This window comes from Astyanax mexicanus, chromosome 7 (genome assembly GCF_023375975.1).
Source record: "Astyanax mexicanus isolate ESR-SI-001 chromosome 7, AstMex3_surface, whole genome shotgun sequence".
Classification (NCBI taxonomy): domain Eukaryota; kingdom Metazoa; phylum Chordata; class Actinopteri; order Characiformes; family Acestrorhamphidae; genus Astyanax; species Astyanax mexicanus.
The window spans coordinates 56,127,501-56,144,763 of NC_064414.1; the positions used below are offsets into that span (position 1 = coordinate 56,127,501).

The 17,263-nt window shown below is 43.2% G+C and overlaps 1 protein-coding gene across 8 annotated transcripts in view; it reads right to left on the bottom strand.

Moving 5' to 3' along the window:
- The window catches only part of spag5 (sperm associated antigen 5), a 45,975-nt gene that overhangs the window by 19,507 nt on the left and 9,205 nt on the right, over window positions 1-17,263 (bottom strand). For 7 of the 8 annotated variants that reach the window (XM_049481626.1, XM_049481631.1, XM_049481625.1 and 4 more), the window contains 12 exons: window positions 15,911-16,942; window positions 12,817-13,298; window positions 10,769-10,958; window positions 8,918-9,034; window positions 8,191-8,283; window positions 6,945-7,079; window positions 6,075-6,194; window positions 5,547-5,639; window positions 5,320-5,454; window positions 3,393-3,486; window positions 3,083-3,230; window positions 1,208-1,258 (listed from right to left, as the gene is read on the bottom strand). In XM_049481626.1, the coding sequence (XP_049337583.1) occupies window positions 1,208-1,258; window positions 3,083-3,230; window positions 3,393-3,486; window positions 5,320-5,454; window positions 5,547-5,639; window positions 6,075-6,194; window positions 6,945-7,079; window positions 8,191-8,283; window positions 8,918-9,034; window positions 10,769-10,958; window positions 12,817-13,298; window positions 15,911-16,942 (2,690 nt within the window). The remainder of the gene's footprint in view (window positions 1-1,207; window positions 1,259-3,082; window positions 3,231-3,392; window positions 3,487-5,319; window positions 5,455-5,546; window positions 5,640-6,074; window positions 6,195-6,944; window positions 7,080-8,190; window positions 8,284-8,917; window positions 9,035-10,768; window positions 10,959-12,816; window positions 13,299-15,910; window positions 16,943-17,263) is intronic. The other variant, XM_049481632.1, reaches the window with a different exon arrangement.

The following is a 17,263-nucleotide window of genomic DNA, read 5'->3' on the forward strand; positions in this document are numbered from 1 at the left end:
AAAAAAATAGATATATAGATAGATATATATCTAAATATATATATATATATATCTAAATATATATATATATATCTAAATATATATATTTTATATATTTTAACCCCGCCCACTAGATAGTGGTGTTGTAATCTGGGAAAAGAGCGCCATCTACTGTACCCACAAAGGTATTGCACGGCCAAATGTTCTCTCCTACTCCAGCTGCTGATGGCAAGCTGCATGACCTGAATTCGAACCAGCGATCTTCTAATCATAGTGGCAGCACCTTAGTCAGCTGGACCATTTAAAACCCCTATATCTTGCTTATTTATCCCCTATGACATAGAGATGGCAATAATATATCAACATTCTTTTCTTTTCTGAATATAAAAGTGTTTATATAACTGATGTTCCTTTTTATTTAGTTATATATATGCAGAACAATAAAATATTGTACAATAACATTTGTATCCTCTCTCCCAGTGGGTGGTATGAATAAAGTAAAAAAAAATAAAATAAAATAATGAATAAATAAATAAAATAAAAAAATGATATAAAAAAATTAAAACTGTGTATATTCCACTGTAGCAGTTAATATTCCTCAGTGACAGTAAATATTGAACATTTGTAGATATTGCACTCATTTTAGTGAGACGATGCTATTTTGAAGTGAGCCAGTATGCATGTGATGGTATAAGGTACATGTGATTGTTTTTGTCAAAGGGTGAGTTTTCAGTGAAGTTTCTCCAGCACTAAGGCTGGGTGCAGCAGCATTAGCATTAGCTGCTAACCGCAGCATTAATGGGACGTTAACGTTGCCCGATAGAACTAGACTGAGGAACCCTGAGTGTTCCGGTAACCCAGGGCGATATTAGCTAGCGGTTCTTCCCACAGACAGTCCAATATACTCACCTCTGAACATCGAAAGCGCTAATGCTACAGTTAGCAGCTAATGCTGCTGCTGCTGCTCCAGCCTTAGTGCTGGAGAAACTTAAAACACTGAAAAATACAGTAGGTAATAAAAAAAAAAAGCAGAACAAAAGCAAAGCATGTTGTGCGTTATGTTGCTTTGTATTGTGTGTTGTGTGTATATATGCAGAACAATAAAATATTGAGAGGACAATATACTGAATAATATATTGTGATATTTCCTAATGCAATGTTTTAATCGATTCATCTTCATCTCTCAGGTACGTGGGGATTAAACAGTACTCAGGTGATCAGCAGTTACCTGTCTGCTCTCTCTGTGGCCTCCTGGGTATCGTGCAGTGAACGCTGCAGTCTGACAAAACAAACAAACAAACAAACAAACAAACAAAGGAGAAGATAAATATGTTATCAGTAAATACTGACAGCAGACTTATCTCAATGGTTCAATAAATAAACTAAATGACAAAACCTGGTTCTGCTTCTATAATTAAATTAAACACTAAAGCTCTATATAATTAGGATAATATACTTAAATAACTGAAACCACCCCACAAATTAGCATGCTGTTAACTGCAGGCCTAAATCATCACACTGTTCATTAATAAGTGCTTTTTGATTCACTATTATCTATTAGAGCACAACGGTTTAACTAAAAATAGACCAATTAAAGCAAAGCAGCATTATGGTGACAATGAGTGTTTTACACTTATGACCGGGTTCTTGCACCATTTTAAAAGTCAAATTTAATGCTTAAGACCTGTTTTTAGACTGCTATAAATATAATTTAAGACCTAAAAATGTAGTCATATTTTCTTTGTTGTATTGGAAATCAAAATTTAACGTAGCGAACTCACCGCTAATGTTATTATGTAAGCATGTTAGCTAGCTCACCGCTAATGTTACTATACTATGTCAGCTAGCTCTCCACTAACATTAATGTAGCTAGATAACTCACTGCTAATGTTAGTACATTAGCTAGCTCACCGCTAACATAAGCTAGCTCTCCGCTAAAGTTAGCTAGCTCCCTGCTAATATTAGCTCTCTTTCCAGTAACGTTAGCTAACTCACCCCTATAGTTAGCATGTGCCGTTTCCACTGGCATTAAATGTACAGTCTGAAAATGTAACACCTAAAGCAAATTTACAGTAAATTTACATCAATTTAAGACCTTAATTGCTCAGATTTCTTAATTGCCCAGATTTCTACACACCGTCTCAAATTATTACTACGTTATACAGTATTACTGGGGGCAGGGATTAGTAAATGCTGCACACATAGCATAGATAGATCTGGGTTAACGTCAAAATGTTTTATATTTCTGAATGAATAAAGTCCTAAAAGCAGATAAAGAAAACGATAAAGATAAAGTTAAACAAATCAGACAAAAATATTAAACTTGCTCATTTATTTTATTGATGAAAATAATCAATTACATATTTGTGAAGGTTAATGTACATAAACCTCTAGAATTAGCAGCTAGTTTGAGGGTGAAATTAGAGAACAGGGATTTATCAAAATCTGCTCTTCAAAGCACACGTTTAAGGAAGTTTGTGTATCATGACATGAACAAAGGAGATTTCTGAGGAGCTCAGACAGAGAGCTGTTGATTCTAATCAGGCTGGAAAAGATTATAAAATAATCTGTAAAGAGTTTACATTCCACCTATTCACAGTCAGACAGATTACAGTGTACAAATGGAGGAAATTCAAGACTAATATTATTATCCATGGCAAAAAGATCACTCCAAGAGATAGGTGTGTAATAGTTTGCATGGCCTTAAAGGACCCTGGGGTAACTTCTAAGCAACCGAAGGCCTTGAGAGCAGTTATCGTGAGGAAACCAACCAGGTCTGAAATTCCTCAGGACTGAGGAAGCAGGACTGATCAACAGTTACCTGAAATGTTTAGTTGGGTCTCAACAGACACTAAAAGCACAGATTTCTGTACTTTTTCTACAAATAAATGTAATATTGGATCATTTTTCTTAATTAATAAATGAGCAAATATAATATTTTGTCTCATTTGTTTAACAGGGTTCTCTTTATCTACTTTTAGAACTTGTTTAGGTCATACTTATGCAGAAATATAGAACATCTTAAAGGGTTCAGAAACTGTAAAAAGCTGATTTATTGGGTTATATATGAACATGTGTGTGTGTGTGTGTGTGAGCGTCGTACTTGCAGGTCTCGGAGGCGAGGGCCTGCTCGAGGAAGGCGTAGGAGGCGAGGGTGGAGGAGACGGTGGCGGAGAGTTCGGTGCTCTTCCTCTGTAGCTGAACTCGCTCCTCCTCTACCTCCCCCAACTGCTCACGCAGCACCGCCATCTCTATTAAACACACACAACACACACAGCATGAGTTTTATATTCATTATTTACTCCCCCAAGAAACAGGAGATATCAGGTTGTGTTTAATTAGTAGTGTGTGAATAAATATAAAAACATTTAAATCAGAAACTGCGTGATGATTAGTCAGTGTTTTTACTCTACCCGAGTTCATGATGGTGATCTGAGTGTTCAGGTCTGAGATCTGCTGATCAGCTTCCTGCAGGCTGGAATGGACCTGTTGTAGCTCCGCCTCCATCTGAGGAACAAGAAAATAAAATCTTTTAAAGTTTAAAATTCAATTTTCCACTGATAACTTCACTTAAACCAGTAATTCTGAGGGACTGAAATGGTGTATTTACACAATGTAGCGCATTTATTCTCGTATTCTTTACATTCTCTTTTACACTCATTCCTGAGCATGGCAATCGTGGCTAGAGTGGGCGTGTCTGTGTGTGTCTGTGGATAGGGTGGGCGTGTCCGTGGGTGGGTGAGCATCTGTCCATAATTGAGGATGGAGGGGTGGGCGTTTCTGAGAACAGAGTGGGCGTGCATGTTATAGGGGTGTATCTGTGGGAGTGTCTGTAGGTGAAGTGGGTGTGTCTGTGGATATGGTGGCTGTGTCTGAGTATTGGAGTGGGCTTGTCTAAGGATTGGATTGGGCATATTTGTGGATGCTGTGGCATAGCTGTGGATGGAGTTGGTGGGTGTGTCTGAGGATAGTATTGGGCGTGTCTGTTGATGGAGTGGGCTTGTCTGCAATAGGGGCGTGTCAGTGGGAGTGTCTGTGGACCGAGTGGGCGCGTCTGTGGACCGAGTGGGCGCGTCTGTGGACCGAGTGGGCGCGTCTGTGGACCGAGTGGGCGCGCGTCTGTGGACCGAGTGGGCGCGCGTCTGTGGACGGAGTGGGCGCGCGTCTGTGGACGGAGTGGGCGCGCGTCTGTGGACCGAGTGGGCGCGCGTCTGTGGACCGAGTGGGCGCGCGTCTGTGGACCGAGTGGGCGCGCGTCTGTGGACCGAGTGGGCGCGCGTCTGTGGACGGAGTGGGCGCGTCTGTGGACGGAGTGGGCGCGCGTCTGTGGACGGAGTGGGCGCGCGTCTGTGGACGGAGTGGGCGCGCGTCTGTGGACGGAGTGGGCGCGCGTCTGTGGACCGAGTGGGCGCGCGTCTGTGGACCGAGTGGGCGCGCCTGTGGACCGAGTGGGCGCGCGTCTGTGGACGGAGTGGGCGCGCGTCTGTGGACGGAGTGGGCGCGCGTCTGTGGACGAAGTGGGCGCGCGTCTGTGGACGAAGTGGGCGCGCGTCTGTGGACGGAGTGGGCGCGCGTCTGTGGACGGAGTGGGCGCGCGTCTGTGGACGGAGTGGGCGCGCGTCTGTGGACGGAGTGGGCGCGCGTCTGTGGACGGAGTGGGCGCGCGTCTGTGGACCGAGTGGGCGCGCGTCTGTGGACCGAGTGGGCGCGCGTCTGTGGACCGAGTGGGCGCGCGTCTGTGGACCGAGTGGGCGCGCGTCTGTGGACGGAGTGGGCGCGTCTGTGGACGGAGTGGGCGCGTCTGTGGACGGAGTGGGCGCGTCTGTGGACGGAGTGGGCGCGCATCTGTGGACGGAGTGGGCGCGCGTCTGTGGACGGAGTGGGCGTGTCTGTGGACCGAGCGGGCTGTGTCTGTGGACCGAGCGGGCGTGTCTGTGGACAGAGTGGGCGTGTCTGTGGACAGAGTGGGCGTGTCTGTGGACAGAGTGGGCGTGTCTGTGGATGGAGTGTTTGGAGATTGGTCTGCTGTATCCATTTCACTCACTTGCTCTCATTTACCACTGATTGTTCCTTTAATAACCACAATAATGTACAAACATCACTTTTTGTATGAAATATATTTGTTTTTATTTTTTAATATACTAGTATTTTTCTGAGCAAATCAAAAATCTATGTGCAGATATGGAGCCGCTTCATTCGGATTTTCACAGAAGCCTAAAACTTTTAAACATTACTGTATATACTGCACAAAATACTATATTATAATGTGAGTTTTATTCACTATCCTGCAGTCATAATAATACAGTAGTACGGTAGTTGTGAGTGTGAGTGTATGCTGACCTGAGCTCGGTCCTCGGTGGCTCGGTCTCTCTCGGCTCGGTACAGTCGGCTCTGCTCCACAGCCGCCGCTGCTCTCTGCTGGAGCCTCTGCACAACCGGGCCGCTCTTCCTGAGCAGCAGCTGAGCTTTACACAGCTAAACACACACAGAGAATTAATAAATCTGCATTAATCAGATATAAAACACTGATAAACCCATTCAGAAGTGATCAGACGCTGTGTTTATACCTCAGCTGAGATCTGATCATGATCCTGCAGCTTCTCCCTCAGCAGGACGGAGGCAGCAGACAGAGACTCCACATACGCTCGGTTCAGCTCCACCTCAACACAACAGCACAGTTTAATCAGGAGATTTACTCACACAGAATTCAGCACTGGAGTCATTCATACAAATAATAAAGAACACTCTGCATCAGTACCTCAAATTGACGTATTTATTTGACAGAGACTCAGATTATTTATTGTCAAAGTCAGGTGAAAGCCTTTTCAGTTCAAGTATATTGTACTGTATACATCTGTACTGGATTTAGTCCGGTTAGTTTCGGTTTCATGCTACGTGGGCGGAGTCTCTCTATACTGTACACTGATTGGTCAGTGGAAGGGTGTGCGTCAGACATCGCCGCTGTGTTTAGTTTCCTGAGTTGCCTTTTCAGACGTTGTGCTGAATTCTGTCTCTCTGCCAAAATCCGACTCCTGCACGCCGAGGGGAGTCAGATTTCCACAGTGTGTGTGTGTGTGTGTGTGTGTGTGTCTCACCAGCTGTGGGTAGGTGTGTGTTAGAGCAGCTGTCAGCTCCTGCTGGGATCCAAGGCTACGCTGGAGATCAGAGACCTGCTCAGAGTGATGAACACGTAGCTGATCCAACACCCTCAGAACCTGTAAACACGCGCGCACACACACACACTTTAGATTCTTCAAAGTATCTTCTCTTGCTTAGATGATCAGTTTTGAACATCTCTGCTGGATTTTCTCAGTCAGTTTTATGAGGTAGAGTCACCTGGAATTCAGGCTTTCAGTTAACAGCTGTGCTGAACTCATCAAGAGTTAATTACTTGAATTTCTTGTCTCTTAATAAAGTGTTTGAGAGCATCAGTTAAAGTAAAGTAGTGAAGAGGTAGAGTTACAGGTATACAGTGAATAGTGAATATTTGAGTAATGTTCGAATCCAGGTTATGAGAAGCAACAACTACTCAACTAAATAAAGAAAAGAAGATCAATCAGAATCAGAAAATCAGAAAGTGCAGTCATCGCAAAGACCATCAAAAACATTATAATGGTGAAACTGGCACTCATCAGGACCACCCCAGGAAAGGATAGAAGAGCGAGAGTTTCCTCTGTTGTACAGGATGAGTTTATCAGAGTTTTCAGCCTCAGAAACCACAAGTTAACAAACAGCTCCCCAGATAAGAGCATCTAAATACTTCACAGAGTATTTTAGTTTGTTTAATACTGTTTTTAAGTTTCTACATGATTCCTTATGTGTTCCTTCATAATCTGATAGATCACTTTACTGTTCATTTACTATGTAGGAAAAATAAAAATAAATTAAACACGGAATAAGAAGGTGTGTATAAACGTTTGCCTGGTACTGTCTATACTATAAAGGTAGATAAATTGAATATTTACGGTTTGTCTCTCCTGCAGAGCTTCCTCCATACTCCTCCTCATACTGTCTCTCTCCTGCAGACACGCCCGACACTTCTCCGCCATCTTCCTCACCGTGCCCATACAGCGGGCATACAGAGCCTTCATCTCACCCACCTACACACACACACACACACACACATTAAAACAATGTTTTTGAACAATGGTAAGCAATTAAATTTTATTTCTATTTTTATCTACCCAACCCACTCATTAGGACTCCCCCTATCACTAATGATGCTCCAACACACCAGGAGGATTAAGAAGACCAGCACACGCCTCCTCCGATACATGTGAAGTCAGACTCCGTCTCTTTTAGAACTGCTGCTGATGCTTTAGCATTACCGAGTAGCATCAGAGCAGCACTAACGCTCGGAGGAAAGCGCAGCGACTCGGTTCTGATACAGCAGCTCACAGACGCAGCCTTGTGCTGATCCACATCACCCTACGAGTGATGAGGGGAAAGAGAAAGCGCCATCTACTGTACCCACCCAGAGAGAGCAAGACCAACTGTGACCAACTCTCTCGGGGCTCCAGCAGCTGATGGCAAGCTGCATAAACAGGATTCGAACCAGCGATCTCCCGATCACAGTGGCAGTGCTTTAGACCACTGGACCACTTGGAGCCCTCTCACTGTTCTGAATTAAAGAAATTTGCACTAATATACACTATATTGACTATAAAGCCAAAAGTATTCGCTCTTCCACCCAGAGTTCACCAACTTTCTGCAGTCACTACATTACTACACACCTCCAAACTACATGTAGCTTATTCATTATTTTTAATATGATATGTATTTGCTATTTATTCACTGTTACTTGTGTTACTTGTGCCACTTGTTACTTTACTGTCCTTGTGCAATAATAGGTCACACCCTACTATAATCATAACTCCTCCACCTTATCTTGGCTGAACTAGATGTATATATTTTTCCTTTATGATATTTTTAGTATTTTATATATTTTTTTTCTGTAATCTTTTGTATATATAGATGTATTATTATTTGTTTATATTTTCTCCTGAACTGTTTCTCTGTCCTTTCCTCTGTACTGCTGTTACATTGCAAATTTCCCCATTGCGGGATTAATAAAGGATTATCTTATCTTATTTCTTTAGACCTTTTGGTTCTTTTGATATTTTGGTCTGTGCCTGTTTTGTATCAAATTCTGATACCCAGCCCAGTTTCAAACTCTTTATTTAGTTTAGTTTTATCTGGTGTAAATCTGACCTGCTTGTAGAGAACCTCCTGATCTTCAGTAACGATTCCTTCAACCTGCCTCAGGCTGATCAGAGCCTCCTCCGTATCCGTCTTCACACTCGTCTGTAACACAGAAAAAACACAGATTTATCTGAGCTCATCCTTCATATATCCTTCATATATTAAAATTCTAGCTTAAAGGATAGTGTTTATAGACACAGAAATAAATGTATGAATTGTGATGAACTAAAACAGCTGCTTCAATACTTTAATGCTGCTAATGGCTTCAATAATAATATGTTTTAAATTGATATTAAACCTGTGTCTTACTTGTGTAATACAGCTCAGAGATAGAACTATCTTTTTTGCAGGACAATGTTAACAAATCAAAGCCTTAATTTAAAGCTTTAGTGTTCTATATAATATGTACTACTAACAGTACAGTAACTCACAAACCTATATTTAAGCACAGTCAAGCAAAAATATATAAATAAAAAAATAAAAAATAATAAAAATACAATGATATACTGTGAAACCGTCAGAATCTTGCAAAATACCATGATGTACATTTTTGATCATACCGCCCAGCACTAATTCAATGGGAAGCTCTTACCTTTTTCCTAAATAAATTAAATCCAGGTCCTTTTTTTGGGCCAGGCAGTGTAATGTAATACTATATACATATAAATAAAACAGCTAATTCCCCTGAAGCTAATATCAGTAGGAAGAGTATGAGGATATAAAAGCTGGGTCGTACCATAGTGCTCCTCATCTGCTGGATGGCGAGGTGTAAACTCTGCAGGGTGTTCTGATCCTCCTCCAGAGCGCTGATCCGATCCAGAGCGCTCACATACAGCTCCCTGTAAGGCCCAGTCTGATATAAACACAAACACACAGAATGATTTAACTGGATCTTTTTTCTCCCCAATTTACACGGCCAATTACCCAACCCACTCATTAGGACTCCCCCTATCACTAGTGATGTTCCAACACCAGGATGGTGAAGACTAGCACATGCCTCCTCTGATACATGTGAAGTCAGACTCCGCCTCTTTTTGAGCTGCTGCTGATGCAGCATTACCGAGTAGCATCACAGCGCTAACGCTCGGAGGAAAGCGCAGCGTATATAGTGAGCACAGATGGAGCTGGGCCGGTTCTGATAGTGTGTGTGTATTCTGTATAGTCTGTATAGTGCCCGTGTAGTGCCCGTGTAGTGCCTGTATATAGTTGTGTGTGTGTAGTGTGTATATGTATAGTGTGCGTAGTGTATAGTGTGTTACCTGTGTGTGTGTTCGGTCTGGTTGTGTTGGTCTCTGAGCTGGGACGGAGCCGAGCCGGTAGTTGTGTGTATTGTGTGTGTGTGTGTGTGTGTGTGTGTACAATGTGTGTTGCCTGGTTGAGTTGTGTGAGTTCGGTCTGGGCGTGTCGGTCTCTGAGCTCGGACGGAGCCGGGCCGGTTCTGATAGTTGTGTGTGTGTAGTGTGTGTATATGTATAGTGTGTGTATAGTGTATAGTGTGTGTGTATAGTGTATAGTGTGTGTGTATAGTGTGTAGTGTGTATAGTGTGTGTGTATAGTGTGTAGTGTGTATAGTGTACAGTGTGTGTTACCTGGCTGAGTTGTGTGAGTTCGGGCTGGGACGGAGCCAGGCCGGTAGTTGTGTGTGTAGTGTGTGTGTAGTGTATAATGAGTGTATAGTGTATAGTGTGTGTGTGTGTACAGTGTGTGTTACCTGGCTGAGCTGTGTGAGTTCGGTCTGGGCGTGTCGGTCTCTGAGCTGGGACGAAGCCGGGCCAGTAGTTGTGTGTGTATTGTGTGTGTATATGTATAGTGTGTGTGTAGTGTATAGTGAGTGTATAGTGTATAGTGAGTGTATAGTGTATAGTGAGTGTATAGTGTATAGTGTGTGTATAGTGTGTATAGTGTATAGTGTGTGAAGTGTAAAGTGTGTGTTATCTGGCTGAGTTGTGTGAGTTCGGTCTGGGCGTGTCGGTCTCTGAGCTGGGATGGAGCCGGGCCAGTAGTTGTGTGTGTTTATGTATAGTGTGTGTATAGTGTGTGTATAGTGTGTGTATAGTGTATAGTGTATAGTGTGCGTAGTGTATATTGTGATACCTGGCTGAGTTGTGTGAGTTCGGTCTGGGCGTGTCGGTCTTTGAGCTCGGACGGAGCCAGGCCGGTTCTGATAGTTGTGTGTGTGTAGTGTGTGTGTGTGTATAGTGTATAGTGTGTGTGTATAGTGTGTAGTGTGTGTGTATAGTGTGTAGTGTGTGTGTGTGTGTGTAGTGTGTGTGTGTATAGTGTGTAGTGTGTGTGTATAGTGTGTAGTGTGTGTGTATAGTGTGTAGTGTGTGTGTATAGTGTGTAGTGTGTGTGTGTGTGTGTAGTGTGTGTGTGTATAGTGTGTAGTGTGTGTGTATAGTGTGTAGTGTGTATAGTGTACAGTGTGTGTTACCTGGCTGAGTTGTGAGTTCGGGCTGGGACGGAGCCGGGCCGGTAGTTGTGTGTGTAGTGTATAGTGAGTGTATAGTGTATAGTGTGTGTATAGTGTGTATAGTGTGTACAGTGTGTATAGTGTATAGTGTGTGTAGTGTACAGTGTGTGTTACCTGGCTGAGCTGTGTGAGTTCGGTCTGGGCGTGTCGGTCTCTGAGCTGGGACGGAGCCGGGCCGGTTCCGGAGGTTGGGGTCTGGGTGGAGGAGAGCTGCTGGGACAGAACCTCCACCATGATCAGGGTGGAGAACATCTTCTGCTCCAGCTCCGCCCTGGAGAGAGCCTGCAGACTGCTGGAGCTCACACTGCAGCACGGGGGGGTACACACAACATTCACCTGTTACCACCTGGATGCAATCTGTGTTTATGATCTCCTTCCTTGTTAAAGATTGGATGCGGTGGAGTCATGTGACTACAACAGGGTTATTGCAGGTTAAATTTAAGACTTCTTAAAACCATTAAAGAGCACATTTTCCAGAGTTTTTCCTCTTTACACCAATCTTAGCTCGAGTTAAACAGTGTGTCCCATTAGACTACACTCCTTGGGAAAGAAAACGTTAACATTTAAGACTTGACTAAATTAAATTTAAGACCTTTGATGGAAATCTGCAATTTTTCAAGTCTTTTTAAGACTTTAAAGGGTCAGTAACCCATCCTTTTTTAGCTCAAATTGAAAAAAAAAATGCTAAAAAAAAATAATAATAGGAGGGATAGTTTGGAAGGGGCACTGGGTGATGTATGGGTTTAGGGGTGGGGCAGGAGGAAGGGCTGAGCAGCTGGTTGGATGTCACCAGGGGGCGGTTTTATTGATTGAGTTTTATAGGTTAGGAAAGGTTTATAAAAACATGGTATGCATCATTAGTTCAAAGGAACACATTTCAGTTATTAATAAAAATATATGGTTTAGGGTTTAGCGGCCTTTTAAATTTAAGATTTAAAATTTCAGACATTTTAAGACTTTTTGAGACACCTCGCAAAAATCCTGTGCACAAACATAGCAGTAAGCTTTAATGTGGGAATAAAAAGTACGTATATATATATATATATATATATATATATATATATTAGAGGTGTGCCAAAAAATCGATTCACATAAGAATCTTGATTCTCATTTACTACGATTCAGAATCGATTTAAAATGTCCCAAAATCGATTCTGAGGGGCGGGTTTTAGACTGATTTTGGGCTGGGTATTTTTGTTGGACCTGGCAACCCTGGGGATAGGGCTTGTCCCTTCAAACGGAGATCTTCCAGACACACACAGAGCGTAGGTGTTTGAGAATCACCGGTAAGATGGCAGAACAAGCACTATATTACATTAGATTAACGTGTAGTTTCAATGTTTTATGGCAGAATGCTTCATAACAAGCATAAAAAAGATCGCTAGTAGTTAGTTTCAGTAACTGTTAGCTAGCTAACTAGCTAACTTTCCAGTTCCACCTTAAATAACGCTACAGGTGGCAGCGGGCTGCAGCATTTAAGGCGGAACGGAAAAATAACAATAAGCTAATCAGAGCTAATTTCAGCTCCTCATCACAGAGGAATTAAGGAATGGACAATATGAATTAATTTCTCCACCTCCTGCCCCCTTTCTGAAGAAATACAACGACCTTAAATTAACTAGTTAATCAGCAGCTGCTCCTGAACTTTAGCGCTCCACTGCTATCATCACATCAGCCCAGCAGCGTCACCTACACACCACCGCTAGTAGCCTGGTAATAAATCAGTGTTATTTATTATTTATTTATTGTTCATTAACGTCATTGTGATATCCCAGTGATTCCTCTGTCACTGAGGACCCACATTCCTGCACATTTTATTGTTTTTGTAACACATTACTTGCTCCAGGACCAGTGTATATTATGGAGGGTTTTTTTTCAATAAGATTCATAAGCCAGTTTTGAATCAAAAATCGATTTTGAATCGAATCGTGGCCCCCAAAATCGGAATCGAATCGAATCGTGAGATAGTAAACGATTCCCACCCCTAATATATATATATATATATATATATATATATATATATTTTTTTTTTTTTTTTTTTTAGTACAGTCCTCTTTCTGTTATACTGTAATTCAGCCTAATATATGGATACCTGTTTCTGAATATCGTACTCTTTTATTACTCTTTGATTTCATGCTAAAACCCAGTAAAAACCAGTTTACCTCCACAGTAGAGGGTCAGTAGAGGTGGAGGCGTCCGACACCTCCGTCTGCTTCACCACCTCCACCAGAGCCGAGGTGTTGACGCTGCGCTCTGCCCGCTGTACGGGCGTGGTCCAGGCGGCGGCGCTGTGCCGCCCCACAGGAGTGGTGCCCACCGCGACAGCGTGGCGCTGGGCTGGCAGCACGGGGGTGGCAGGGGCAATGATTTTCCCCGAGGCCAGAATCAGCAGCTCTGCCATCTGCTGGAGCTGCTGCTGGAGCGGACCCTTACCCACGGAGGAGAAATCCAGAGCGGCAACCTTCTCCTTCTGCCTGACCCCCGCCCCCTTCAGCCCGTCCTGCACCCTGGCGTCTCTGCGGTTGGGTTTTGGGATGGGGGTGGGGGTGAGGGGGAAGGCGGTGGAGTTAAACTGGGGTGGAGGCAGGGGGCTGTCAGGAAGCTCCGGCCACAGACGGCTCTCCATGTTCCCCTCGTCCGGACCCTAAAAACACACACACACACACACATATACATTTAATATATACTAAATATAGATTTATTTTTTAACACTTTAAAATCACAAAAATCAAAGGTAAAGGGAGGGAAAAAAGGAAGAGAGAGTATTTTGTGCATTTTAACACTATATACAGTGAAAAAGGTCTTAACGCCCCGAAGGATTTAAACAGTCACAAAACCAAGATCTCACATAAATATAGTCTATCAAGTCAACCCAGCCGACTTCCAGGTGGAGCTGCAATGATTAGTCGATATAATCGACGATGTTGATTATTTAAATTTGTTGACTACAAATTTCATTGTCGACTAATCGTTAATTTCTAACAGTACAGCATTACACAAAGTGCTGGAGACAGAAGCACAGTGGGAGATGGGTAAATGGTTTGCTCACACAAACTACTTTGCTGTGAAAGTATCATTGTCTAAGCAGACAGTAACAAAGGAAATATATTTCATTACTTTACTTAAATAGGTTTTTGAATATCTGAAAATCTGTCGTTTATTTTGGCTTGTAAGGGCTGGGTGGAGGATCTCTCCCCTCCTTTACCTAGTGGAAAAAAGCACTAGTGTGATTGGCTTCAGTCAAAAATGACCAACATATCCTTTGCCCTTTGCTTACGCCCACTGGTTCTCCGGCCTGCACTAGCGGTATCGTGAAACAAAATGCCAATGCATAACATTTCATAAACAAAACATGGAATTGTATATTGTGCTCTGTGCTCTGATGCACCTCATGCTTTATTACACCTCTAACAAATAATACAGTCTTTTGCACTACTGATTGAATTCTTTTTTTGTTTATATTTTTATTTCTAATTTTTCCCATTTTCTCCCCAATTTACGTAGCCAATTACCCAACCCACTCATTAGGACTCCCCCTATCACTAGTGATGCTCCAACACCAGTAGGGTGAAAACTAGCACATGCCTCCTCTGATACATGTGAAGTCAGCCACCGCTTCTTTTTGAGCTGCTGCTGATGCAGCATTACCGAGTAGCATCACAGCGCTAACACTCGGAGAAAAGCGCAGCGACTCTGTTCTGATACATCAGCTCACAGAAGCCCTGTGCTGCAGACATCACCCTAGGAGTGATGTGGGGATAGAGCGCCATCTACTGTACCCACCCGGAGGGAGCAGGGCCAATTGTGCTCCCTCTGAGCGCCGGCAGCTTGATGGTAAAGCTTCATGAGCGGGGGTTCGAATGGACCACTCGGCTCCCTACTGATTGAATTCTACCTGTAACTCTGCACAATGACCAAAAAGTAGATTCTAATCTAATATTTTCATTAATCTGTGACAGCACATTCTATACAATGTTAAATTCATAATCAGGTACTTAGATCTCTTGCAGGTGCACTTGATAAGAAACGGTTAGAAGTTAATAACATGCCCGTGGTAGGTTGCAGTAGGGTAATCACATTTGTGCGTGAGGGGCAGCATAGTGGAGAAACAGCACAGTGCTTGAAAACTGCTGGTAAGTGGGCCAATGCACGAGATTGGAAGTTATTAGTGGATGTAGGTAGTAAACTGCAGATCCCAGAGTGCATTCTGGTTACAACCTTGAGGCCGGATGTAGTGTTGTACTCTGAAAGTAAGCGGATAGTGTATTTTATAGAGCTGACTGTTCCGTTTGAAGACGAGGTAGATGGAGCTTATGAAAGGAAAAGGCTGAAGTATACAGACTTGGTGGCTGAGGTGAGAGAGCGTGGGTGGCAAGCGTATATTAGACCGGTAGAGGTAGGTACTAGAGGCTTTGTTGCGAAGTCTGCCACAAGACTGCTGTCTGAATTCGGAATTAGAGGTCGTGTGCTAAGGACTGTAGTGAAGGAGTTGTCAGATGTAGCTGAAAGATCTAGTCAGTGGTTGTGGTTCAGAAGGGCTGAGGCTTTGTGGGGAAGGGAGTGAGTTTGTGCTTCTACAGCAAGCTTGGAGGGGGGTGGGTCTGGGACGCCAGACTTCACTGTTGAGCCTTCTGGAGGTGTCGTGGGCCTAATTCAGCGAAACACTGACGAAGGAAGGTGCCTGCCTGATGACCCCTGAGAAGTGCTTGCACTGAAGTTTGTGTTAGAGTTTGGATGAAGGGGATTGGTGTGGTCCTGCTCTTGTAATAATTTGTCTCATGAGTTTTTGTAGACGTCTGAGTACTTGGCAGTTGAGGCACGGACCATGAACATAGTTCGCTATGCTTCTGGATTCTTGTCGAGCCAGTATCAGATGGTAGTGGTTGCTGTGTTCTGCTTGCGCAACTTATAATGTGATTTATTGTGTGTGATTGTGCTCAGGTAAGTGTGTTGTTGCCATAGTTAAAGGAAGTGAGCTTAGATTAAGGAGGGATTCTGTTTGTTCATAGGTTATTTTTTGGTAGGTCTGTTACTTGGCAGTTGAGGCAATGGACCATGAACATAGTGTTAGGCTGTGCTTCTGGATTCTTGTCGAGCCAGTATCAGATTGTGGTGGTTTTGCTATTGTTGTTAGTTGAGTGAGTAGTAGATCCTGGCTGAGCCCTATGCATAACCCCAGCTGTTAGGTGCAGGATTTGTCAATTTCCTGTATTATATTACTTGATATAGATCTGAGTTCTTATCCTCAGCTCTTACCTGCAGGGCGCTGCTGTTGAGAGCTTTGTTTCTGGGAGTTGACGGGTCTTGCAGGGTCAGAGCGCTCCACAGCTGACTGTGTAGAGGAACAGCATCACAGAGACACTCCTGAACACTCTCGGCCCTAAGCACTTCAGAACCAGAGTGGACTCCACTCAGACCCAGAGCACTGTCCCGAACCCCGCTGGCCTCCAGCTCCACAGCAGCCTGAGGGACCTGCAAACTCAGCTCAGTGCTCAGGACTTTAAAGGATTCAGAGTTTTGGGCCGGAACATTTTGCGCACTGGTATTTGCCGGTTCTTGCACACAGTTCTCTGTAGCTATTGCAACATCAGCTTGGGAATGAGATAGTTTGGTATTTTGGGCCAAAATATTTCCAGATTCAGGCCCAAAACTCTCATGATTCACGTACGATGATGATGATGATGATGATTCAGTGTTTCGGGCACTGGTCCTTCCCAATTCAGGCCCAAAATCCTGAGTAGCTGTTCCAACAGCAACTTGGGAACGAGATAATTCAAAGTTTTGGGCAGGCTCATTTTGGGCACTGGTGTTTGCAGATTCTGGCCCAAAACCTTCATTAGCCGTGGGAACAGAAGTTTGAGGTTGAGACGATTCGTTGTTTCGGGTCGGCACACGGTTTTCTTCACTAGGAGAGGAGGATGACTGCTGGTCGCATGTCTCTTGAGCGTGTCGTGGAGAAGAGTTTTCGCTTTGGGCATCAGTGCCAGCTTTAAGTTTAGAGAACGATGACTCAGAACTTTGGGCCAACAAGTTCTGGACCTCAGAGCTTCCAGATTCAACCACAAAATGTTCAATAGACATGCTAACATGAGCGTTCAGCTCAGTTTCTCCCAGTTTCTCCAGCGACTGAGAGTCTGGAATTCCTTCGTTTTCTGCTGGAAGTGGACAGATTTCAGACTGCACTTCCACAGAGTCGTGTGTAAGGAGATAACTCGAAGATCTCAGATCTTCCTTGGCTTCGTTTTCATCATTTGTTGAGGTTGATTGTTGGTTGAGGTTATCCTGACCCTGTAAGGCAAAAAGCAAATAAATCAGATTTACAGTATATAATACTCACAGTGCTACACATCTTTAAAAGCTGAGCCACCTCTGAACTAAAAATTACTATGAAAGTCATTAAAAAAGAGAATAAACTACATAAAATAAGTCCATAATGTCTCATCATAGAAACTGTTACAACTAAAAATAAAGTGATTTACTCTAGTAGTTAATCATCAAAACTGTCTCTAAAAAGATCCATTTGGGGGCCATAATAATATGCAAATATAATATAATATAAAATATTTCCTGATCAGGTGTGAATATATAAATATAATTCTGTCTTATGAG